Source organism: Lepus europaeus, chromosome 8 (assembly GCF_033115175.1).
Source record: "Lepus europaeus isolate LE1 chromosome 8, mLepTim1.pri, whole genome shotgun sequence".
NCBI lineage: Eukaryota > Metazoa > Chordata > Mammalia > Lagomorpha > Leporidae > Lepus > Lepus europaeus.
In genome coordinates this window covers 93,423,222-93,450,402 of record NC_084834.1, presented here as the reverse complement: position 1 = coordinate 93,450,402, position 27,181 = coordinate 93,423,222, and the positions used below count along the sequence as shown (strand labels likewise).

General features: G+C 38.2%; 1 protein-coding gene across 1 annotated transcript in view; it reads left to right on the top strand.

Annotated features, from left to right (window-relative positions):
- MAPK10 (mitogen-activated protein kinase 10) overlaps nt 1-27,181 on the top strand; it is a 456,407-nt gene that overhangs the window by 290,505 nt on the left and 138,721 nt on the right. Inside the window, exon 4 of the mRNA XM_062199183.1 lies at nt 7,408-7,479. Coding sequence (XP_062055167.1) covers nt 7,414-7,479 — 66 coding nt within the window. The 5' untranslated portion in view covers nt 7,408-7,413. The remainder of the gene's footprint in view (nt 1-7,407; nt 7,480-27,181) is intronic.

Genomic DNA, 27,181 nt, shown 5'->3' with positions numbered 1-27,181 from the left:
TGGGAGCCTGGAACTACCCAGAACAATTTGATTTTTGAGCGTCTGTGAATCATCTAAGCCTCCTGTGGTTTAGTTGACACTTTTCATGTACAGAAGCATTTAAATATTGATCTAAGCTATTTAAACACATCATAGTGACATTCTTTGATAGCAACTGCTGTGCACCAATGCAACCTAATAGATCTTTAAGTGTATCTCATTCGTACAACTTGGCTTATTATTTTGCTCAGAATAACCATTTAGTCATAGAGGCAGGAGATAAGGAGAATCTCAGTAAAGTACATAACAAGGGGTGCACATATGGGTCTTTTCCCAGAAGAAGAATAGAAATGGAAAGCAATGAACTGCCCAGATGATCACCTCCTCTTTCAAGCTACATGCAGGACCAATATTACACCAAGATACTATCACTAATTCTACTTTAGAACGATATTGAGATAAAGCCCTGGCTGTTGATGTTGTTTCTGTCCAATAGTGCCAAATGCTTTCTCTTACGCAGACAGGAAATGTAACTGCTAAACAAGTTTTATGTAATTTCCTGGATTGTCACAGGGAACATGTTTTAAAAAATGTTCCTTTGTGGAACAAGAAGGCTCTGCAGTGACTTACTGACTTGCTCAGTCATAGTGCTACATTTGGAGTCTTTATAATGCAAACCAGAAAGGTCAGGGGCTGCCTTTTATAGCAAGATTATTCGTTTATTAAAAATTAAGACATGTGCATTGCATGTGGGCTGGGTATTATATTTTCCCACATGCCCACCTGGAGCACTGAACTGCAACATGGTTGCATTTCAGAGGTCATCCATGCTCGGACCCTTTCAGGCTTTTACTGCTGCAAATTCTGCACTACAAATTTGTTAGCATGAAATGTATTGAACATTCACAGGTCTCAATATGAAGAGACAGTGAAAATACTTAGCCTTCTGCGAGAGAGGCAAAGCAGCACCCCCCTCCCCAGTCCCTTTCATTCTAATAAACATAGACTTGACATTAGCTAGATATTAAGAATAATGCTAGGATCTGGAGTGGTCAACGTGAATAAAATATAGTCATTTTCCTTAAGGAAATTATAATCTAGTATGAAAATATGAACAGTTGCAATATGATTTGATATCCGTAGAATTATAAACAACATGCTGTGAGAAGACCCAGCAAAAGATCAAAAAGTGACTACAAGATTTCATTTAAAGCATGCTACGATAAAAAGGGAAAACAATGGAACCGTGTATTGTAAATGGTAGAGGTGAACATTTTGAAGGTGTAAATAAATAGAAGAATGCCACTCTAGTAGCACCAAAACATAAATGGTTAAGAATAAACACTTAAAAGGTGTAAAAAGACTACATGTAGAAAATATGAGTAACAATAAAATATTTTTCTTTATGATGTCTTATTTCTTTTTTTTTTTTTTTTTTGACAGGCAGAGTGGACAGTAGAGAGAGAGACAGAGAGAAAGGTCTTCCTTTTTGCCGTTGGTTCACCCTCCAATGGCCGCCGTGGTAGGCGCGCTGCGGTCGGCGCACCGCGCTGATCCGATGGCAGGAGCCAGGTGCTTCTCCTGGTCTCCCATGGGGTGCAGGACCCAAGAACTTGGGCCATCATCCACTGCACTCCCTGGCCACAGCAGAGAGCTGGCCTGGAAGAGGGGCAACCTGTACAGGATCGGTGCCCTGACCGGGACTAGAACCCGGTGTGCCGGCGCCGCAAGGCGGAGGATTAGCCTATTGAGCCGCGGCGTCGGCCATATGATGTCTTATTTCTTAAAAATGTAGTGTCTATTTAAGGGAAAATAATGGCAATGTTGTCTGAGGTTTATAGCATGTATCAAGTAAAACATGACAATAGGTCAAAGAATTGCAGGAAAAAGGAAGTGTACTATGCTTCCACTCTATGTGAGATGGAATGCTATTATTTGAAGCTATATTATTGTAAATTAAAAATGCAGATTGCAGCAGAATAAGACCCTCCAATGATTATCTCCCCCATAGAAACAGCAATTTGAACAGCATTCAGGCACAAAACTATTTTCACAAGAGCTAAGAAAATTAGGTGAGAGAGCACAGTACCTGATTTTAGCATAATAATGAGAAAAGATGCAGTGTAGAAGACAGGAAGGAAAGTGTCCCCTGTGTCATCCCTTCCTGAACTCCAAGCAGCTTAGTGTAGAGAGACACCCCCAGTCCAGGGTGGACGGTGGGGGGTGGGGAGAAGCTATTAAGTGTGGATCTTAGACTTGGAACGTAGTGACTCAAGTGGCCAGAGACCTTTGGCCCCTGCCCTCATACAGTACATGCAAGCAGACCCTCTGAACCCTGCCTCTTCTACCTTTTCCTCAAACACAGGCAGCACAGAGTAGGAAAGATTCCACCCACTGGGAAGTATAACAGGGAATTAAGCTTGTTTTGGAACTCAGTGCCATGGCATTGAGATCCCAAACGAGTGAGAACCCAATAGTCCCTATCCCCTGGCAGGTGCCCATGGATGGAGCCTCTGGACCCACGCTGGTGCCAGATGGAGACCTGCTGCCCAAGACAGAATGACTTGTATTCTGGCTGATGTCAACTGCACTGGCTGCTGCGGTCTCAGGCCACAAATACGCCATGCCAACAGGCAGGGCACAACAGTATGAGCCTTGGCCCTGCCCTCGTACTGCCCTGGTCTGGGTGGCCTGTGGGTTCCAGGTGTGATCTAGAATTGCAGTGTTGGTTATCATGGGAGTGTCCATTTCATCTTTCCCCTAACTGTAGGCAGCACAAAAGAGGGAGGGAGGGAGGGAGAGTAGGAGGGTGAGAGAGAGAGAGAGAGAGAGAGAGAGAGAGAGAATGAGAATGACTAAGTTGTGCTGAGGAACCTGAGGCTTGTTCCTCCATGGTGAGGCTCAGAACTGGGCAGAATCCCATGGTTCCTGACCACAGGCCAGTGATTGTGGACAAGTTGTCAGGGCCCATCCCAGCCCCAATAAGAAACTGGCAGGGACAGACTGTCCTTTGTAGGCACTCCTCCAGTACATTCTGAAAAATTCACTATGTGCAGATTTGGGGAAAAAAATTGAGCCTGGAGTGCCCTCTAATGCTGAAACCCTGATAACAGCAACTGTGGACTTGTGACCAACCTGAACCTAGGGCACCACCTATTGCTGAAATAGTGCAGTGACCATAGGCTCAGAGAAAACAAGCAGGATTCTTGGAATTTTAGGTTTTAAAATTTTATTTTATTCACTTTATTCATTTGAAAAGCAAAAACACACACACACACACACTGAGACGGGGGTGGGGAGGGAGGGAGGGAATCTCCCTTCTGGTTTACTCCCCAAATGCCTTTACACTTGATGTTAGCCAAAAGGCCGAGAAGCGATCCCCCCCAAATGCTTTTAAGAGCTAGGGCTGGGCCGGGCCAAAGTCACAGTCTCTGTGTCTCCCATATGAGCAGCAAGGACCCAGCTATTTGAACCATTACTTGCTGTCTCCAGGATATGCGTTAGCAGGATGTTGGAATTCAGAGTGAAAACCGGACTCCTATATGAGGTAGGAGAGTCCCTAAACAGCATCTTAACCACTATGCCAAATGCCTGTGCTCCAGTTTTTGTTTCTATCATTTATTTATTCTAATGTTGCAAAAAATATTCTAATGCACTTCCTTGTACATGTGTCCTGGTGGTAAAACACAAGAGTTTCTCTAATGTGTAAATGTGGAATTACTGGATTACAGGCTCTGTACAATTTTGCTAAATAATCATATTTTTTTCTAAATTTCATTATTCAGTTGCATACTTGCTAGTGGTATAGATTCCCTTCTGATCAACCTCCTTGAAAATCCTGAATGTTACTATCCTTTTCCATTTTGGGTAATTTGGGTCTAAAATAGTATCTCAATGTGGTTTTAATTTATAGATACATTCATAGGCCCTTTTATATTTCCTTGTTGTATGAAATGTTTCCAGTATATATTTTTTGCCCATTTTTTCTCTTGGGTCCTTTGTCTTTTTCTTCTTGATATTTAGGAAAATATAGATTATGGACAAATTTTCTATTGGATACATATATTGCTTTTTTTTTCTTCTGGCAAAGGACTTTATTGTTAAGATGTGACCACAACCAAGCAATCCTTTCTATTTTGATTAGCTTTCTCTGTCTATTTTTAGCTATCTGCAGTGGGTACAGTTTGGGATATCTATATAAGTAAACAAACAGCTCCCATACTGTAGGATATACAACATGCTATTTGAGTGTAACTGCTATTTAACTACACAATTAAGGATAGATATATTTCAGATAAATTCAATAGCTATGTGGCTTACTTACTAAACTCTAATCATTTTATAAACAGATAAATTAAATTTAATATAGTTCACTTTATCAATAACTATTTTTATATCAGCAATTTCCACATTATTTATGTTAATTTGATATCCACCTGTGTTTCCTTCTTTAATATTTAAAGTTTCATCTTTCCTGAATTTTTACTTTATTTTTAAAAAGATATTTATTTATTTGTTTGTTTGTTTTAAAAACAGAGTTACAGAGAGAAAGAGAGAAAGAAAGAGTTCTTCCATTCACTGTTTCACTCCTCAAAAGGCTGCAATGGCTAGGGTTGGGCCAGGCTGAAGCCAGGAGCCTGGAAATTCATCCAGGTCTCCCATGTGGGTGGCCAAAGCCCAAGCACTTGGACCATCTTCTGCTGCTTTTCCAAGTGCATTAGCAGGGATCTGGATTAGAAGTGGAGCAACTAGGACTCTAACAGGTGCCCATATGGGGTGAAGGCATTGCAAGCAGTAGCTTAATCTGCTATGCCACAACACTGATGCCTTTCCTGAATTTTTAAATAATCTGTAATTTTTTTCTGTATAACATGATATTAGGATTTTCAAGAACCTTGGAGAGGCTGAGATGTTATGCTGCTTACAAACGCACAAGTTATGCCGCCACAATTTCATGGTTTCTAGCAGAAGCACCCAAGGTTCTTGGGTCAGATACAAGGTTCTTTTATTTTTGTTGTTGTTTTAGATACAGGAGGTTTTATTATTGACAGCAGTGGCAGCAATTAGAGCATCAGTATTTGTGCCAGTTACTTGGGTCCAAGTCCCTAGGGTGATGCAGAGACGATTAGGTGACTACTGCACTCAGTGGGTTGCTTTATAGAAGAAGAACCTTGAGCCTAGGGGCCCCACATCTTTTCTAATAGACAGTAAGCATGCCTGAGTTTAGACACTTTCTGTTTGCTATAGTGAAGAGTGATCAAGCCTGTCCTTTGCTCCAGAGGAAATACTCTTAGCTTTCAGGCCTATCTGCTATGCAGGCTTGAGAAGATATGGTGGAACCAAGGCAGCCAGTGCTTCTGTTTGCAGGACACACAGAAGAGCAAGAGGCCCACAGGGAATTGTCTCCCAATAGGAATCTGCTTTTTTCTGACCACGTGAGTGACCAGTTGTCTCAGCATGGTTTAATCCATGGTTTCTTCTCTTGCCAGAGGCCTGCAAAGCCAGCATAACATCATCAGGTTTCCATGTGTTTATATGCTGGTTTCTGGACTCTCTATTATATTAATAGAGAGTCTATCTTTGCATAAACCCCACATATCTTTACTTATTACATGTTTGTAATAAATCGTGATCTTTGCTAGAGAAATTTCATCCCCCTCTCACCTTGCTCTGCTTCAGGAAGATCTTACATTTTCTTGTCCTTTCTTTCTTTCAATTAAAAAAAATCTGCACAGGAAGTTCTAATGCAATATCTTTCTATTCTTGGAACTTAGAGCTTCATTCTGGGATTATTTTTGCTTCTTCTTAAAGTTTGCTTAAAACTCCCTCTGGAAAGCTTTGCTCATAACTTCCCAACACAGAGAGATCTCAGCTTTGATTCTTGTGTTCTGAATGCTGTCCTTTAAAAATGAACATTCCTGCCTCCAGATACCAGCAGATGGCCCAGGGACAAACAGCAGCTTCAGCTCATTTACTTCTCCCCATGTTTCCTTCCACATTGTTGTCAGCTTCTCAGAACTTTTTTTTTTTGGCAGTTCACCTATGGGTCTTAAAAGATGCTTTGTATATTTCATCTACATTTTTAGGAGTTCTGCATTGAGAGTGGTTTTCAGGATATCTAACCAATCATATCACCAGAAAGAGAGCCTTGTGTCGATACTGGTTTTAAAGAAGCTTACCCTCACAGAAATTGTGGCTTGGACTCCACATTCAACAAAGTGCATTTAATTGAACAGAATAAGGTTTCAGCTGGATTTCTCTGATGCTACCACATTCTTATCAAACAACCCAGCATCTAACTTGGCATTGCCACTGTTATTTCTTCTTTGTCTTAAAACTTAACAAAATTATGAAATATTTTGAGCATATAGAAAATAATATAATTAAGATCTTTGGACCTTGCACTAATATGAAACAGAAATTAATATAGTGCCCAATTTTCTTGACTTGGTTTTGTGTACATAAAGCAATGAATGTTATAGTTTTGTATATCTTAAAATTTGCACTAATATAGCTTGCTCTTTATGTACTTGTTTTATTCCCTCCACTCACCATATATTTGAAAAATTTATCAATACTGATACTCTGAACTGTAACCCAATTATTCCCAGTTCCATATAGAATCCTTTTACAAATTATATTATTTTTACTTTATTTATTTATTTTTTTGACAGGCAGAGTGGATAGTGAGAAAGAGAGACAGAGAGAAAGGTCTTCCTTTTTGCCGTTGGTTCACCCTCCAATGGCTGCTGCGGCCGGCGTATCGTGCTGATCTGAAGCCAGGAGCCAGGTGCTTCTCCTGGTCTCCCATGCGGGTGCAGGGCCCAGGGGCTTGGGCCATCCTCCACTGCCTTCCCGGGCCACAGCAGAGAGCTGGCTTGGAAGAGGGGCAACCGGGACAGAATCTGGCGCCCCAACTAGGACTAGAACCCGGTGTGCTGGCGCCACAAGGTGGAGGATTAGCCTATTGAGCCACGGCGCTGGCACAAATTATATTATTTAATAGTACGTTTATTCTACATGAACATCCTTGTGTATATCCTCAAGTATATGGTTGAGCTTTTTTTTTTTTTTTTAATCTGAAAGTGCTCTATAATAGGGTGCATTTCACTTTAACTAATTAGGTATATCCAGTTCAGTTTCTTATACCTAATCCTCGTGATTATGATGAAATCCTAAAAGATAGAACATTATTTTGATATTTGACATTGTTATTTATTGTTGACCATTACAGAAGACACGGCATGTTAACCTTTCTTATTTAACATTTGTAACTTGTGAGAAAGCACACAGTACTGGTCTGGATAAGGATTGTGCTGAATATATGTCGTATGTGACATCTTGTATAATTCAAATGATGTTAAAATCTCTCCTATTAAATAATGAAAAATCAGTGATTTGGAATTCATGCTCCATTTTTTTCTGCAGGTATTTATGAGCCTCCATTTCTTATACTACTGCAGTGAACCAACCTTGGATGTGAAACTTGCCTTTTGTCAGGTGTGTGTTCCTTACAGGTAAAACAAGGTACAGTATATTCCCTTGTATTTCCATTTTGCTGTTCTATTTTGCATATGTTCCACAACAAAGTATTTATATAATATTAAAGTGGCCTTGGCAGTAGGAATTCTTTTTTCTTTACTAATTCATGTAAGTTAGAAAGAAATGGAGACAGTTATATTTGAATGATTTTATAGTATTCCCTGTGTGAAGGGATAACGGAGTAGATTTCACTTATAATTTAGGTTTTCAGTAAGATGTTTTCAAAGTCTTGAAATGGAACTTTAATTATCAAAATAGCTAAAGTCTGTATTACTATTTCTCATCCCAAGGAATGAGGAACTCAAATAGAGTATCTCCAATACCCACCCTTAATAACATACAAGTGGTGTTCAGGTGTTCTGATGTGCTGGGCTAACCAGTGGTTAGTAAAAAGGCTGAACACAATAATGACAAATAAAACCTATTTACTTACAAGGGACAGCAAGAAGGCTGCAATGGATGGTTGAAAGATAAGAGCCTGTCCCCTTATGTTCATACAAACACTATTCTTAAGGAAGGGACTGCGTAGGGTCCAAACTGCAGGTGGTCTAGAGAAGCTCTCGCTTAAACTTGTCATGGTATAATCGATAGTGCTCCTTTTTACTCTTGAAAATTGTTTCAGTTGGGGCAATAAATTATATGCTAGCCACGTTTATATTCCGAACAGAGAGTTTCACTTCAATTTTCTGTGGTGATTATCATTGTAACTTCTCATTGAGCTGTGTTGTAAAAAGAATGGCACACATCCATTTAAACCTGTTTTTAAAAATTATTCTGCGGCTTCAATTATTTTAATGCATTCTTTCCAGATTCTAGAATTAATAGATATTTGTTTGGGAAAATATAGGAAGGGGGTGTGTGTGACTGTTGTGGCATAATGGATAAAGCTGCCGCCTGCAGTGCCGGCATCCCATATGAGCACAGGTTTGAGTCCTGGCTGCTCCACTTCTCATCCAGCTTCCTGCTAATGCCCCTGGGAAAGTAGTGAAAGATGGCCCAGGTCCTTGGGCCTTTGCATCCACATGGGAGACCTGGAAGAGGCTCTTAGCTTCTGTCTTCTATCTGATCCAGCCCTGGCAGTTGTAGCCATTTGGGGAGTGAACCAGTGAATGGAAGATTTCTCTCTCTGTCTCTCCCTCTGTCCCTGTTTCTCTACCTTTAGATAAATAAATAAATCTTAAGGGGGGTGGGGTAAGGTGGAGCTCATCTCTATGGAGCAGGGATGTGAATTTTCTACTTTTCTCTTCTCTTTGGGAAATGCGCTTGTATCCCTAAGATCCCCTACCTCCCTGCACCTGGGGAAAAGCTGTACACACCCTCTGTCCTGTGTGGGAGCCAGGCCATCAGTGGTCTGTGCATGTTCCCCCTAAGACACAGTCAGTAGGGCTGGGGTTTATGCCTGTGCCAATGATACCAAGACATGTGTCATACAAAAAAAAAAATCTAGAAAAGTGTAAAAGAAAACAAAACATTGTCTTTGCATCTACTCTGTGTTTTCATATCTACTATCCCTGAGAGTCATTAGGGCTCCTTTGTAAAAATAAAATGTGGTACCTGCTAATGAGTAGCATTCAGTGATTTGCCTCACATCCTCAGCCTTTGAATGTTGCAGTGCTTGAAGTCTAGGGCTTTTAGACAACTTCTCTTTAATAAGAATGCTGGATCTGGGCAGCTTTGCTTTGAAATTCCACGTCTTCCTCTTTTCCTCTTTTTGAAAAAGATCTATCTATCTATCTAAAAGGCAGATAGAAATACAACAGTGAGAAGGAGAAGGGAAGGGGAGGAAGAGGGCAATCTGTCTTTTACCTATTGTTTCCTTCCCCATATGGACATCTGGGTCTCACACTTGGGCCACCTTTTCCTACTCTCCCAGGCATATCATCAGGGAGCTGGATAGGAAGTGGAGCAGCTAGGACTTGAGTCAGCATGTTGATATGGGATGCCATAGTCAAAAGTGGTAGCTTAGCCAGTGTTGTCATAACATGGGCCCCTGGGGTCTACCTCTTAATAGCCATTAGCTTGTGACCTTGGCCAACTTAATCTATTTCTGTGTAACCTCTCCTTATTTATAAAAGGAAAAATAATAGTACCTACCTCATAGAAATGTTATGATAATTTAATGATTTTATATTTGAACATTGCTAGAAGATGTATTTGCTAAATAGGTAACTAAATATTAAATAAATTTACATTTATTCTACTGAGGTTCCCATTGAGATCTCTACTTTAAATCTTATCAGCATCTTAATACTCACATGGTTTTCTCTCCATCCCAAATTTCTCTGTGAAATGGGAATCATAACTAAGCACCCATTATATATCTCCACATAGATGTCAAATATATATCAAACTGTATACATCCTAAACCCACCCGATCTTTCCTACAGAATTGTTCTTCTCATTTTCTGTTCCAATTTAGTAAATACTAATTACATCCTTTCAGTTAAAACAAAATTCTTGGAAACATCTCGTGGACCATACCTCCTATTTAACATGTCAGCACATTCTATTCACTGTTCATTCAAAACAAACCTGGAATCTCACAACTTCTCAACATTCTCTCTACTACCAATTGATCCAAGATACCTTGATCACTTGACTGGATTATATTAAGAGTGTCTGCCTTTGCCTCCTGACAAGTGGTTTGATCTCAACACATCTGCAGGAGTGACCTTGGAAAAACAGAAGTCAGATCTTGTCACTCCTTGATGAGAACAAGCAAACACAAAACTCCAGAAACACCTTTTAATACTTTCCTGTTTCAGTTGGTATAAACCATAAGTGTCGAATCCTTTGTCGTTTAACCTTATAGAAGCCCCTCCTCTGAAATACTCCTCCTTTGCTATCCACCTGGCCCCCTCCTTCACCACCTTCAGGGCCTTGCTTTGATGTTGTTTCCCTAGGAAATCTTTCCCGACTATTCTATTTAAAATAGCTCCTTCCTATTCAACTTCTGAGCCTTTCTTTTTTCTCTCACAGCACTTGTCAGTTCCCAACGTAAAATATATGTTGTAGTTTGCTGTGTTACTTTCTCTCTGCTAGAATGCATCTTGAGCAGGAGTTTCTTCCACTGCCTTGCTGTAGCTAGCCCACACAGGCTCCTAAGAGTTGAATGCATACATCTATTTCCAACTTGAAGTTCAATGTCAGGTTGATAATTGGAAATCTGTTATGAAAGGAGTATTTACACTATGGAAATGAGAAAATTCTACAAATCATTCCCTTCCCAGCACAGTATTGTAATGAATTTGATGTCTAGTTCAGTGCTGTGCTACAGAACTCATGATGATATGTGATATAAGGTTATGCTATCACCAAATATTTGTTTAATGATTGAATGACATATCTTTTGTTTATATAATCAGTCCAACTTTGATCTTGCTCTGGTAGAAAATGAGCAGGCCCGATTTTTTGGTTTGGGTATATGAACCATACCTTTTGCAAGCTGTAGTCTCATATGACTTTGAGCTGTTTCCTTAGCCTCCACTGTCCTAGCCATTTACTGTGGGGATTCGCACTTAACTCAAAATAAGTTTTGGTGGAAGATAAAATTTCCGGTGTTCTACAGTAAAGTGATGGATCTGTAGTTCACAAAAGGCTATTATATATTGTATGACTAACTAGAAAAGAGGTGTTTGAAGGTTTCAGAGCCATCTTATGGAGATGGAAACATTAAATGCTCTGATTTGATCAGTGTACCTTTATACTTATGCATGTATTTTAGTGCATTGTGTCCCAGAAATAGGAACTTTTCTGTGTTAATCAAAAGTGTAAAAGAAATATTGAAGGCAACATAAATATTAATGACCTGTTTTATCATTTTACATTGTATATGTTTATATAATGAAATATCACACTGTACCCCACAAAAACATGCAATAGTAAAAATCACATACAATTTACATATTTCAAATTAAATCTGAATTTCAACAATTATCAATAAAATAATCTGAAAATTTTAGGGTTTTTTCCAATCAAAGAAGCATTTGTGTCAATTGAAGTTATTTCTAAAACAAGATTTCAGAAATTGGGTATAGATGTAGAACATTTATTTCTAGTGAGAGGTCCTTTAACAGGAAGCAATACAGAGAGGTGAAGTGTGAGCTTCCATAGTGGCTCTGAATTTTTTGCTTACTGTGAGTTTTTGACACAGAAAATATGCATGCATATTCTATAACATTAAAAATAATCTAAAAATATCATTGCAAGCAGAATATTTCCGGTTGTGATTCAACACGTTTTTATTTTACTTCCAATGACGAATTTTTATGTGGGAATAACATTTTCTTTTTTCTGTAGATCTATGCCTCATTTACTTCTCCATCAATTTAAAGGAAACAGGGTATTTATTTTTACATCAAAATTGTCAGTTGGGGTTTGCTTGCAGACTGTGCTCCCCAAAAGCTTATCATTTCATGGGGCATCTCTGAGATCTTTCGGATGCCACGATGTTAATCTGGTCAACAGCAAGGCCAGTGGACCTCAATTTCTGCCCCACAGACAATAGTCAGTGACCTTAAGTACGCTGCCAGCAGTTAATTAGCAATTATATATGTCCAGAATCCATGTCTCTTGAGTCCTAGTCTGTATCTTTTTTTATTAGGTTGTATTTCCAATTTTTTTTTTCACTGTTGTCCATAGGAGATCAAGGAGAAATAGGAAATAAAATTTTCTTTCTAGCAACAGAAAACATGTATATATAATGTGATAGTTTTAATTTTTAGTTGAATTATTTTTAAAACATGAGTTTTAATGACCTTTTAAAAATAGCTGTTCTTATTAATTTTGTTGTTGTTGCCTTAAAAATCCAGTAAAGCAGTTTTTGAAGGCAAGCTATTTCTTCTTGTGTTCTGGGAGAGATTTTTTTCTTTGTAGTGTTAGTTACTGAAAGACTACTCTTTCATGTTATCTGGTATGAGTCCTTGATAAAAATATAGACCTACAGGGAACTGAAAGTACTTGAGTCTTGGTCTTCCTGAGAAACAGGTGAGCTGTCATAGCCTTCTTGACTCAGTTGAAGAAAGAGGCGCAGAGCTGTTATATTTCACTCTATGAATAATAATAACAAAAAAATCTGTGAACAGTGTTGTTTTTGGAACTCTGTTGTACTGACCAGATGAATCAGGGTTTTAACCAGGGAATATATTTCCAGTAAGATACCGTGGTTAGGAAACCCCAAACACACCCATGGCATCTACTGTGTGGACAACATTCTGTCCATGTTACCATTGGGCTTACAGTGGCCCTGCCTTGGAGGCACGACCAGGGCATTCTCACCTTGACTCCTAAGCCCAGAAGTTGATCCACATGTAGTCAATGTGCAATAAATGCTTTTTGAATGAGAGAGGAAATGAAAGCTTAGCCTGAAAACATCAAGTAGAAATTATTTGCTTACATTTCAAAATAAATCGATTTCTCAGGCCGGCGCCACGGCTCAGTAGGCTAATCCTCCGCCTTGCAGCGCTGGCACACCAGGTTCTAGTCCCGGTCGGGGCACCGATCCTGTCCCGGTTGCCCCTCTTCCAGGCCAGCTCTCTGCTGTGGCCAGGGAGTGCAGTGGATGATGGCCCAAGTTCTTGGGCCCTGCACCCCATGGGAGACCAGGAGAAGCACCTGGCTCCTGCCATCGGAACAGCACGGTGCGCCGGCCACAGCGCGCCTACCGCAGAGGCCATTGGAGGGTGAACCAATGGCAAAAAGGAAGATCTTTCTCTCTGTCTCCCTCTACTGTCCACTCTGCCTGTCAAAAAATAAAAATAAAAAAATAAATCGATTTCTCAACATCTTCACGCTTTTAAAGTGTATATTCTGTAATATAAAAATAATTGAAAATGAATCTTGATGAAGAATGGGATGGGAGAGGGGGTGGGAGATGGGATGATTGCGGGTGGGAGGGTGGTTATGGGGGGAAAGCCACTATAATCCAAAAGTTGTACTTTGGAAATTTATATTTATTAAATAAAAGTTGAAAAAAGTATATATTGATAGCCTTAATTATGTTTTGATTAGTTTGCTAATCACAATCGGTATTAACCAATGTTTTGCTAGCAGTTACTTATTGTTCTCTTTGAACATTCACTGATGCTTGAGTTAGTTATGAGTAATTTAAATTTTTTTCTGATTTTGATAAAGCCTAGCACATAGAGGTTGCAAATCAATTAGTCAACAAATTGTAAATTTAAGTGGTGCTAGAATAAAATGAAGTGGGCTAAAACTTGTCTTTTTGCTGTAAGTCTTTATAGGTCCTTATATATGTTTTTTATGTCATAGAGGCATCTACCCATTGATTGATTGATTGTTGGTTTCACCATTCATTTATTCAATATAGGCTTACTGAGTCCCTAGGGATAACATGTTCTTGTAGCTTGTGGAAACAAGAGAAGCAGGAGGAATGGTTTCTGTAGTCTTGCTTAGTCTAAATGATAACAGAGAGGGTTAGGAGTAGGAACAAGTACTTCTCTTTAAGTTAATACCTCAGAGATAAGCAATAAATGAGTTAAAAAAAAACCTAACCATAAAAAGTTTCTAGTACCTATTGAATGCTGATTATAGGTGAAAAATTTTTGGTCAAAGGGTACTATGTTTCAATTAGATAGAAAGAAGTAAATGGTAAGAATTTGAGATGATGGACATAATAATCAACTTGGTTTAATCATTCTATATAGTTTTTAGATGTCATAGCATCACTTTGTGCCCTATAAAGAGACACAATTATAATTTGTGATATCATAATATCAAATGATAATATCAGAAAACAAAAGAAAAATCTGTATTTTACCTCATTTAATCTTTATAACTTTCCTTCACAATCTATGGTAGTCAGAATTTATTTGTTTTATTCTGTAGTTAAAACTATATATGTATTTGAGAGTAAGAGAGAATGTAAGAGACAGAATTCTCATTGACTGGTTTAATCCCCAGATGCTCACAGCAGTCGAGGCTGGGCCAGGCTAAAGCCAAGAACTGGGAACTCAAACCAAGTCTGCGTATTAGCAGGAAGCTGGAATGAAGAGCAGAGCTGGGACTTGAACCCAGCTACTCTGCCCAATATGAGATGAGATTGTTGATCCTGATGTCCTAGTAGCTTTGTCAGATACCTGACTCCCATCATGAAATTCTTAATAATTTCTATTGGAATGCAGTGTTTTGACTTAAGTGAGTAGCAACTAAATTTAACTAAGAACCAAGAAATAAAATGGATTAAAAACAAAGAAGCCTAAGATGCTTTTAGGTTACCAGTAAAGGGGGAAACATTTTTACTTAAATTCTAAAATATGCTGTGATATTTAAAATCTAAAATACTACTGAGGATATGGCAAAAATAGCAATCCAATTGTAGAGTTCTTATTATCAAAATTGTTCTTCAATTAGAAAAAGTCTGTACAGTTTTTTGACATAGTACTTTGTAAGATAGAATATCCAAGGTTAACCATGTTGCATTTTCCTAGTTAAAGAAACATTTTTCTTAATATTTACAAAATATTGATGGGTTAATTAAATTTTAATTTATTTCTCTAATGTCTGAATAATAAAAATGCTATGTGTATATATGTAATAATTTTCCTACTTGCAGATGATGGCTGTTCTAAATAAATGCAAACTTTCCAGCAAAATTATTGATCATTTCTGATTGACTGCTAGTTTTTGGCACAGTGTATCCTCCTTCCATCTTTGGGAATTCCAGGATATTTTGCAATTATTTTATGGACTGCATAAAACAATTTTTAAGAGTCTTACATAGACCTGGAAACTAGAAAACCAGGGATTTCATGAAAAGAATATCCACGGGAGCGGGTGCCACGGTTCACTATGCTAATCCTCCACCTTGCGGCGCCTGCACACCAGGTTCTAGTCCTGGTCGGGGTGCCGGATTCTGTCCCGGTTGCCCCTCTTCCAGGCCAGCTCTCTGCTGTGGCCAGGGAGTGCAGTGGAGGATGGCCCAAGTGCTTGGGCCCTGCACCCCATGGGAGACCAGGAGAAGCACCTGGCTCCTGCCTTTGGATCAGCGCGGTGCGCCCGCCACAGCACGCTGGCCGCGGCGACCACTGGAGGGTGAACCAACGGCAAAGGAAGACCTTTCTCTCTGTCTCTCTCACTGTCCACTCTGCCTGTCAAAAAAAAAAAAAAAAAAAAGAAAGAAAAAGAAAAAGACCATCCATGGGATGGTTTCATTTTAAGTCATATGTTTAGATTAGTAATATCTAGGGCATTTCAAAAATGTCATTAAATCCAATTCTAGTATTATATATTTTTTTAAAAAAACTGGTTTTCTATTTTAAGGAATTTTGAATTTAAAGTAGCTTGACTGCCAAACTTATTTCATTGATAGGTCTATGATGCTTCTATTTCAAAGTCGTTTGAAAATATCAATTAATTTTTGTACACTTCATTGGATAGCTACCCTAGAGAAAAAAGGACTTTTATGTCAATATATAGCAACGTCAGAGGAGAAGGGGCTTGACAGAGTAGTGTAAAGGAAAAACCTCTACAATCTAAAAGGTAAAATAGAAATCATTTTAGGTAGTCTATGAAATAAATTGCATAGATTGTATAGATAAGATTTTTGAAGAGATTGGCTTCTACCCTCAAAAACCTCAACTTGGAATATTGATATAAATATAGAGTTAAAGGGATCTATCTAAAGACAATGTATGCAGCTGAAACCACCAGCATTTTAGAAATGAATGGCTGTGGTTTTCAGATAGAAATCTATAATACCTTCCTTTATTCTTTCAATTTTTCATGTACCAGAGAAAGAGAAACTTTAGCTTTCCCTTTTAATTGCCTCTCTACACACATATATACTTAAATATATATAAAGTAAGCATTATTATAAAAATTGCACATTTTGTATAATGAACTAAATCACTGAGATTTCTATGATACCATCATAACTGTCTACCTATTTTTATTGATGAATGTTTCATGTTGTTAAGAATAGGTTTTCTTGCCATGGGATGCCAAATCCCCTGAGTAGGATGGTAAATAATAGCATTTTAAGTGTTAAAGTGATTGTAGATATAGGATTAAGCATTAAAGAGATCATATAGATAGGATTAAATATTAAAGTTAAAATAAGATTAAGTGTTTGGAAGTAATAACAATAATAATAATAATAAATGGAATTAAAGAAGCATGAATGTTCCAACAAGGGAAGCAGGACATCCAGCAGACTCATGGAATAAGTGCTTAAAATAGCACTCTGACCTCAGAATCAGCTCTTAAGGCATTCCAGTTGGACTGAAAAGCCCATGAGAGAATTTCAGGCATGGAAACCCAAAACACTGTGGCAAAAAATGTTCTACATGTAGGACCCTGTACCAGGGATTGGTTTTAGCTCCTTTGTCAAAGATAAGTTGGTTGTAGGTGCTTGGATTGATTTCTGGTATTTATATTCTGTTACATTGGTCAACCATCTGTTTTTGTACAGAACCAGGCTGTTTTGATTATAACTGCCCTGTACTATTTCTTGAAATCTGGTACTGTGATACCTCAAGCTTTCTTTTTATTGTATAAGATTGTCTTGGCTATGCAGGGTCTCCTATGTTTCCATATGAATTTCAGCATCATTTTTTTCTAGATCTGAGAAGAATGTCCTTGGTACTTTGATTGGTATTGCATTGAATCTGTAAATTGCTTTCAGAAGTATGGAAATTTTGATGATATTGACTCTTCCAATCCATGAACATGGAAGATTTTCACATTTTTTATCTTCTTCTGTTTCTTTCTTTAATGTTTTATAATTCTCATTGTAGAGATCTTTGACATCCTTGGTTTAATTTATTCCAACATATTTGATTTTTTGTAACTATTGTGAATGGGATTGATCTTAGAAGTTCTTTCTCATCCATGGCATTGTCTGTGTATACAAAGGCTATTGTTTTTTGTGTATTGATTTTATATCCTGCTACTTTACCAAACTCTTCTATATGTTCCAATAGTCTCTTAGTGAGTCTTTTGGATCCCCAATATATAGGATCATGTCATCTGCAAATAGGGATAATTTGACTTCCTCCTTCCCAATTAGTTTCCCTTTTATTTCTTTTTCTTGCTTAATGGCTCTGGCTAAAACTTCCTGGACTATATTCAATGGCAATGGTGAGAGTGGGCATATTTGTCTGGTACGAGATCTCAGTGGGAATGCTTCCAACTCCCCCCCCCCCCACCCTTTTGACAGGCAGAGTTAGACAGTGAGAGAGAGAGAGACAGAGAGAAAGGTCTTCCTTCCGTTGGTTCACTCCCAAATGGGTGCTGCGGCTGGTGCGTTGCACTGATCTGAAGCCAGGAGCCAGGAGCTTCTCCTGGTCTCCCACACGGGTGCAGGGCCTAAGCATTTGGGCCATCCTCCACTGCCTTCCTGGGCCACAGCAGAGAGCTAGACTGGAAGAGTAGCAACTGGGACAGAACTGGTGCCCCAACCGGGACTAGAACCCAGGGGTGCCAGCACCACAGGCAGAGGATTAGCCTAGTAAGCCATGGCACCAGCCTTTTCCCCTTCAATAGAATGCTGGCCATGGGTTTGTTATAGATTGCCTCGATTGGATTGAGGAATGTTCCTTCTATACCCAATATCCTTAGGTTTTCATCATTCAAGTGTGTTTTGTTTTGTCAGATGCTTTCTCTGCATCTACTGAGATAATCATATGGTTTTTGTTCTTCAGTTTGTTAACGTGATATATCGCATTGATTGATTTCAGAATGTCGAACTATCCCTACATACCAGGGATAAGTCCCACTTGATAAGGGTGAATGATTTTTCTGATGTTTTTTTTGGATTTGATTGGCTAGAATTTTGTTGAGAACATTTGCATCTATTTTCATCAGGGAAATTGGTCTGTAGTTCTCTTTCTCAGTTGCATCTTTTGCAGGTTTAGGAATTAATGTGATTCTTGTATCATAGAAAGAATTTGGGAGGATTTGCTCCCTTTCAATAGTTTTGAATAGCTTGAGAAGAATTTAAGTTAGTTCTTCTTTAAATGTCTGGTTGATCTGTCCATTGCTGAAAGTGGGTTATTGAAGTCCCCCACTACTATTATATTTGAGTCTATGTCTCCCTTTACAACCCTGAACATTTCTTTTAAATGCCTGATCCCCTATAATTAGGTGCATATGCATTTATAATAGTTATATCTTCTTCTTGAACTGATCCCTTAAATATCACATAATGCCCTTCTTTGTCTCTTTTAATAATTTTTGTGTTAAAGTCTATTTTTTCTGATATAAGGATGGCTATACCAGCTCCTTTTTGGTTTCTGTTAGCAGGGAATATCTTTTTCCATCCTTTCACTTTCAGTCTGCATGTATCTTTGTTGGTGAGATTTGTTTCTTATTGGCAGCAGATAGATGGGTTTTGTTTTTTAATCCATTCAGCCATTCATTGTCTTTTAACTGGAGAGTGTAGGCCATTTACATTCAACGTGTCTATTGATAAGTAACAACTTTTCCCTGCCATAATATTTTTCCATAAATATTCCTATTTTTTACTTTGGATTTCCTTTGTACTTTTACTGGGGTATTTTCTTTCTTTACCTTCCTTTGTAGTGATGACCATGTTTCTCTCTTTCTGTGTACAGCACATCCTTAAGCATCTTCTGCAAGACTGTATGGGTGGTGATAAATTCTTTCAATTTCTGTTTTTTATGGAAGATCTTTATTTTACCTTCATTAAAAAATGAGAGCTTTGCAGGGTATAATATTCTGGGTTGAGAGTTTTTTTCTCTTAAGACTTAGAATAAATCTCACCATTCTCTCCTAACCTGTATGGTTTCTGATGAGAAGTCTGCTATTAGTCTAATTTGAGGTCCTCTGAAAGTAATCTGGCATTTCTTTCATGCACTTTTTAGAATCTTTTCATTGTGTTTTGCTGTGAAGAGTTTGATTACAATGTGTCATGATGAAACTTTTCTGGTCATATCTATTAGAAGTTCAATTTGCTTCCTGTACTTGGATATGCCTTTCTTTCTCCAAATTAAGGAAGTTTTCTGTTACTATTTCACTAAAAAGGCCTTTTAATCCTTTCTCTCTTTCCATGCCTTAAGGAACTCATAAAACCAGAATTTTGGGTCATTTGATAGTAATCTATGGATTCCCAACAATGTTTTTTAGTTTTCTAATTTCTTCTTGTTTTTCTGTTTCTATAATTTTTTTATGATTTTAATTTTATTTATTTGACAGAGTTGTAGACAGAGTGAGAGAGAGAGAGAAAGGTCTTCCTTCTGCTGGTTTACTCCCCAAATGGCTGCTACGGATGGTGCTGCACTGATCTGAAGCCAGGAGCCAGATGCTTCTTCCTGGTCTCCCATGTGGGTGCAGGGGCCCAAGCACTTGGGCCATCCTCCACTGCCCTCCCGGGCCACAGCAGAGAGCTGGACTGGAAGTGGAGCAACCGGGACTAGAACCTGGCACCCATATGGGATGCCAGTGCTGCAGGCGGAGGATTAACCAAGTGAGCCACAGCGCTGGCCCCTAACTTTATAATTTCTTGCAATTTGTCTTCTAAGTCAGGTATTCTTTCTTCTGCTTCACTTTTCTGTAGTTAAGAATTTCCACTGCATTTTTCATTTCTTCTATTGAGTTCTTCATTTTCAATATTTAATTTTGCTTTCTCTTTAAAGTCACAATTTTGTGGGAGAAATGTCCTTTCATGTCATGTATGGATTTCATTAGTTAATGGATTTGCTTCTGTCCTAAGGAATCCTACGTTCAATTTTTTGTATTCCATTTCTGGCATTTCTTCAAACTCATCATCTACACATTCTACTATTGAAGTTTTGTATTCTTTTGGAGGTGTTATGTTGTGTTCCTTATTCTCGTTTCTTGAATTTGTGCATTTATTATTCTGCATTGTGTGTTTTTTTTTCCTTTGGCAGCTTTTATCTTTGGAATATGTCTGATTGGATTAGTGGAATGACTTCTTTCAGGGAATACCTAGAGGTGTGTGTTGGGTGTGGCCAGGGAGCTCTGTTTAGTGCTCCAAGGTTAAGGAAGTATTAAGGTGACACCCAGGTTGGGCATTGTAAATCTTTTTTTTTTTTTTTTTTTTAATTAGAGGGTAGGTTTGTTCTGTTGGTGTAGACTCAGCTCATTTCCTCTCCTCATTGAAGATCAGTTCCTGGGCACTAGCCCCAGTGGGTATAATATCTGTCTGCACTTCCACAAGGACCACACAAAGGATCTCTGCAGTCCCTGGTGTATGTAGATTCCCCTGCAATGTTCCTCACCAGGGGACCAGGAAGCCCTGAGTGTGTAAAGCCTCCCACAGTGACTGCCCAAAGTCCCAGCCACACCTTGAACCCTCCCAAGAAGCCTCAGTGAGACTCAGTGTTTTCACAGTTCTGGCACACAAGCCTCCCACAGTCATGAGCATCCAGACCCCTATCAGTTCTCCCTGCTAGATTCAGGAGTCTCCACTTGGCTGGTTGCTGGGTGCAGACATGAGCTGGTGCAGCTGTTACATATGTCCAAAATGGTGCCTGCTTTCTATAGCCTTGTTACAGGCTGCCATTGCAGGGTGATCAGGTAGAGACAAACTCCCCCCCCCCCTTTTTTTTCTCCTCTAGTTTGGCAGGTACACTATCCCCCACAGGGCTCCAAGCCTGATTTCCTCCAGGCTTTTCCTACAGCTTTATCACCAGTGGCTTAGGTTGCTGCAGGCTGGTCTCATTTCATTCTCCAAAGCTGGTATGGAGGCTCTTGGCTGCTGGGGTCCTAATTTGTGGATCTCCACACCCTCCATGTAGGTCTGCTGCATCCCTCCAACCTGCATGGAGTTTTTCTCTGCTGCTTTCTCCCTAACTCTTCTCTGAAACTGCACTCTCTCCCCCTTTTAAAAAAAAACTATCTTCTCCCAGACCAGAGCAGTAAGCTCATCCCTACTCTGTCATCTTACTCCAATCCCGACACTAGGTTTTTATCTGAGTGGCCACATGCAAAGATGGCTAGAGCAAATTTCAAAAAGAGTAGATTTAATGCTACATTCTGTTTTATATCCTGGGAATTTATTTTGTCTAATGATTTATTAGTTACTTTAGTTAATTAATAGATTTAGTAATGCCACTCAAGAGTAAGTACAGAAAACTTGAAGGTGTAAAGATTCAGTTCTGTAATAAAGCCTCTTTCTCTACTGGTTCATTCTGAGAGAGAACCAATTGCACTTGGTTTGCTTGAGGCATAAAACCATCATATTTTGGGCTTAACCTAAATGTAAATTTAGCTTGATTTTTTTGTTTAATTACAGTTGGGATATTATTCAGATTAAATGAAGTTATTGCTCGTATTTTTCAGAATATTTCTGTTTTAAAATGTACCAGAATTGTCTGATTTTCAATGTCCTGTGGTCAGCAATCGTCTTCAAGGGAAACATCAACTGTGGATTCCATTGTAGTGAGCATTGTGTTCTTAGGCAATCAACAAATTCTTTACACACAGTTTTAATTCTACTTTCTTTCCAATATAACATAATAAGTGTCGTTTCTTGTTGTTCTACACAAGTATTATTTCTGGGGAGGGTATGATAAGCACAGGTTGTGTTTTTCAATAGGCTAAGAAGAATGCCCACTTTGGTTCTGAGTTCTAAAACCATTTTCATTCTGGAGTATTTCATTCAACTTTTCTCTAAAATTGAATGTATTTGATCATAAACATATCTAACACATTATCCCCAGAATACTCAAAGCACCTACAAAAGTGTATATTCAAAGAGGTAAAACTAATATCTTGGAGAATACGCAAAATTAAACTTAAATATTAATTTTTTAAAACTTCTATTTAATGAATATAAATTTCCAAAGTACAGCATATGAATTACAATGGCTTCACCCCCCATAACTTCCCTCCCACCCAAACCCTCCCCTCTCCCACTCCCTTTCCCCTTCCATTCACATCAAGATTCATTTTCAGTTATCTTTATATACAGATCAATTTAGTATATATTAAGTAAATATTTCAACAGTTTGCACCCACACAGAAACACAAAGTGAAAAATACTGTTTGAGTACTAGTTATAGCATTAAATCACAATGCACAGCACATTAAGGACAGAGATCCAACTGAGGAGTAGGTGCATGGTGACTCCTGTTGTTGACTTAACAAATTGACACTCTTGTTTATGGCATCAGTAATCACCCTAGGCTCTAGTCATGAGTTGCCAAGGCTATGGAAGCCTTTTGAGTTTGCTGACTCTGATCATATTTAGAGAAGGTCATAGTCAAAGTGGAAGTTCTCTTCTCCCTTCAGAGAAAGGTACCTCCTTCTTTGATAGCCCATTCTTTCTACTGGGATCTCACTCGCAGAGATCTTTCATTTAGGTCTTTTTTTTTTTTTTTTCCAGAGTGTCTTATATTCTCATTGCCTAGAACAGTACTTGGTGCATTGTGAGAATAAAATACATATTTCTTGAATGAAACACCAGGCTGCAGTAGTAATTGACTGCAAATATCAAGGATTTAGCAGAACAGAATTTGATTCCCTGTCATGCAAATTCTACTTTATTTTCACAAGTGCTTTCCTCTATCTGGTGACTTAGGAATTTAGGCTCATGCCATCTTATGATGGGCTAGAGGAGACCTCAGAGTGTAGAAAAAGATGAATTATGGAGGCACATTATCTCTAAATAGCCTCTTCATTTAGATGACACCTGGCATTTCTGCTTGAAGCTCATGGGCCAGGGCTAGTCACATGGCCCTAACACAACCACAGGGGGGCTGGGAAATGTACTGGACCATATCAATATTTGTAGAGCACTGTTTCTACTGCGAGTAAAAACACAGAAAAAAATTGTTGACTGACTCCTTGAATTCTGTTGGTTACATGTGACTCATAGCAGTATCAGAGTGGCTTGTAGTGGCACTACTGCTTAGAAATTACGTCAACTTTTATCAAAAACATTCTAAACTATTTTGGTTTGTGTCTTTAAATGTTATATAACTTCTCAGTAACATGGTAATAATTATAGTCATAATAAACTGTGCATTTCCTATAAGCTTGTACCATGCTAAGAGTTTTACTTAGATTATCTCATTTAACCTTATCACTAGTTAGAAGACTAAAATTTTGGTCTAAAATTTCTCATTTGCAAAATCAGGATCCTAATTCCTACAGTCAGTGATTTGCTGGATACACAGCAAAGTGTCTAATATTATTATTAGCTCAGCACCTCATAGGTATTCAAGCAGTACTCGTTTTCTTCCTTCATACATAAAGAAGAGGCAGGCCAAAGTCATGTGGGCTCTACTATTGGTTGCTGTTATATATTTTTCATATACTTGAAAATAATGAGTAAACATAGCTTAATTCAAAGTTTTTGCTACATTACTGATTTATTATAAGCCATTGGTTCCACAAAATAATGATGTCTGGGCCAACTAATATAAAAGTGAAATAAATCTCAGGAGATAATCCTCCTTTGAGAATAACACTTTAAGAGACAGAGCGGGGAAATGTGATATAGACAGAATAAAATCTAATCCTACGTGTCATTAACTCTTATTGTTTCAGATCTCTCCCTTTAAAGCTCTCCTGTAAATAATTTGATTCAGATTTAAAATAGACTGAGCACAAATCTTTGTAGCACAACAAACAGAGCAGCTGGCCTTTGCTTCTGCTGACTTTACCCAACAGAATTGGAGTGATATAATGAAACAACTCTATCAGCTAACCACAACTCTGAGAATAAATAGTTCAGTACCATTTCTGTCAAAAACAGAATCGTGACTTTTGGCAGATGGTTTTTGGTATCCAAATGACAATATTAAAAGAATATCAAACAGACTGAATAATTTTCTGGAGGTGACTTTTGTACCTAATTTTTCTTAGATTTCTTATTGAAACAGACCAATTTTATAGTCACAGTAGCTTCAATAGTGTATGACACACAGTAGGTGCTCAAGAACTATTTAACACATGAATGGAATCTGGCCTTTTAAGCTTCATGGAAAGCCTAAAACTCAATCTTCCATCACCAACACAAGTTTATCTATGGCAAACTTGAATGGGTTAGTGGTTGGGTATATTCTAGCTCTATGCTGAAACAACTGATAAATGAAGAATTTGTATAAGCAGCCATGTTATTCATTCATTTCTCTGGGTTTTCTAGGTTTTTTTCTGTAGCTCACATTATCGTAAGAAAATCATCAATATTATAAATTATTGTTAACTGAACTAGTACATGGTTTTATAAGAAATGTATGTTTAAACAGTGACCAAACTTTAGTTCATGTTAATTGGTACCACTAATTAATGTGTTCATACTTTGAGCCAATTATAGCTCAGTGTGCCACTTTCCTCATCTAGAATACAGAATGCATTAATGGGAAGTAAGCAACAATACTGACTCATCGTTCTTTCTCCCCAGTAGTTGATATCATGTAAGTCATATGAAACATACCTCGGTGTCTTTCATAAAAGAGATTTCTACTACCTATTGTTTTATTCCAGGTTTATGATATAAAGAACTATTGAATGTATTCTCCCTGAAATTGAGTACTAGTGGAAATTTCTTTTCTGTGAAATTATGACATCTATAGGATTAATCAATCAAAACTCCCATTCATTATAGTTTTCTTGTGATTGTCATTATCTTTTTTCCCTTTAGCTTTTTGTAAGCATGAACTAAGTTTTTTAAAAAGATTTATTTTAATTATTTGAAAGGTAGAGTTACAGAGAGGCAGGGACAGATTGAGAGGGAGAGCATGAGAGAGGGAGAGAGGGAGAGAGGAAGAGAGGGAGAGGTCTTCCATCTGCTGGATCAGAAATAGAGCAGCCAGGACTTGAACCAGTATCTACACAGGATGCTGGCACTGCATACAGTGGCTTTACGCACTACACCATAGTGCTGGCCCCAAGCATGAACTAAGTTTTGTACTTGAGTATCAGATATTCACAACTTAGTTCTTATGGTAAAACTATCAAATTGTACCCTACTTTATTTGATGTTTGTTCTGAAAACTGAATTTGATGATTTTATAGTTCCTATATCTTTTATAGTGGACTGAACAAATCCTTTCTGGAACCAAGCAGGATCTAAATAATGAATGAATGAAAGAATAAAATGACCTGTTCAAAGTTTCACAGCAGAACTGAGCCTGACTAGGTACTATTTTCAGTTATATTATTCAAAAGAAACTAAGAAAGCTTACCCTCTAAAAAGTCTTAAACATCAATGTTTCTTGCATAGGAACCGCTTGCCTTAACATAGGCCTATCATCTCAAAATGAAAAGGAGGATGGAATGCCCCTGGAATATAGGTTATTAACATTTGAGTAAAGTGCAATCAAGGCTTTGAATACATGCAATTTGGATCAGTAATGTAGGGTATTTTTCTACATGAAATCCATGGCCATGGGCGAGCAGATAAATTGAAGGTAGGAACTCATTACATAAAGTCCTTTCTTACAGTTACACAACATGCTGTCTTTCCATAGAATAGGTTATATTCTGGATTCCTCTCTGCCTACCAAAATGCTTACATTCCACAGTGATTATATTTTCTTTTAATTTAGCTTGAAATGGTTTTTGGTGGATGGATCATGGGGAAGAAACTAGTTTGCCCTGATTTTCTGCAAGTAAAATTTGATTATATACAGAGAAATAATTGTTGAATTATCTAAATATAAGCTTAATGGTAAGTGGAGGAATAAAATTTCAGATAGTTTAAATCAATAGAATATTTTTAATACTGTAGTTATTTTAATCATATTGACCTTAAAAAGTTACCATGTGATGACTTATGATTTTTAAAAACGTAGCATCCTTTCCTTATTATCAGCATATTAATTTAAATTCTTTCCTGAAAAGATAATTTCCATTTTAATGAACATTTATAAATATTTATGAGTTGCATTTATTCTTCCCAAATGTTTTAATGTAAAGTTTACTATAAATAGGTGATGGAAGCTCATCTTCAAAAGTGAATTCAGAAACCATTGGTCAGGTACCATACTGAACCAATGAGATGAGGAAATCCATCCCTAGAACTGTGGGGCATCTGGGCCTTTAAGGTGGTGACTCTCTTAGGAGGGTCATCATGACTTCATTTTTAACTTCAGCGTCCTTTGTTTACTTGTTGGTCTGCACTGCTTCCAGGTTTTGCCTCTTCAATTAGCATCTTAGAATGGTGACATCTCTTATAGTATACTGTTATATAATGTAGTGGTTCTCAAGATATGGAACTATTTTCAAAGTTTCTTGGCCCTTACTCTAGTCCCACTGAATCAGAAGCTCTGCAGTGGGGCTCAGAAATCTATGTTTCAGGGAGATGCCCCCAAATTAAATTAATACGCTGTGGTGTAGTTTGTAGAGCCGCTGCCTGCAGTGCCGGCATCCATATGGGTGCTGGTTTGAGTCCTGGCTGCTTCACTTCTGATCCAGCTTTCTGCTATGGCCTGGGAAAGCAGTAGAAGATGGCTCAAGTCCTTGGGCCCCTATACCTGCATGGGAGACCGGGAAGAAGTTCCTGACTCCTAGCTTTGGATCGGCTCAGTTCCAGCCATTGCAGTCAATTGGAGAGTGAACCAGCAGATGGAAAACCTCTCTCTCTCCCTCTCTCTCTCTCTCTCTGCCTCTCCTTCTCTCTCTGTATAACTTTTTCAAGTAAATAAATCATTTTTAAAGAAAGAAATACATGTTTCATAAGCTTCCCCAGCTGTTTCTAATTCATATTAAA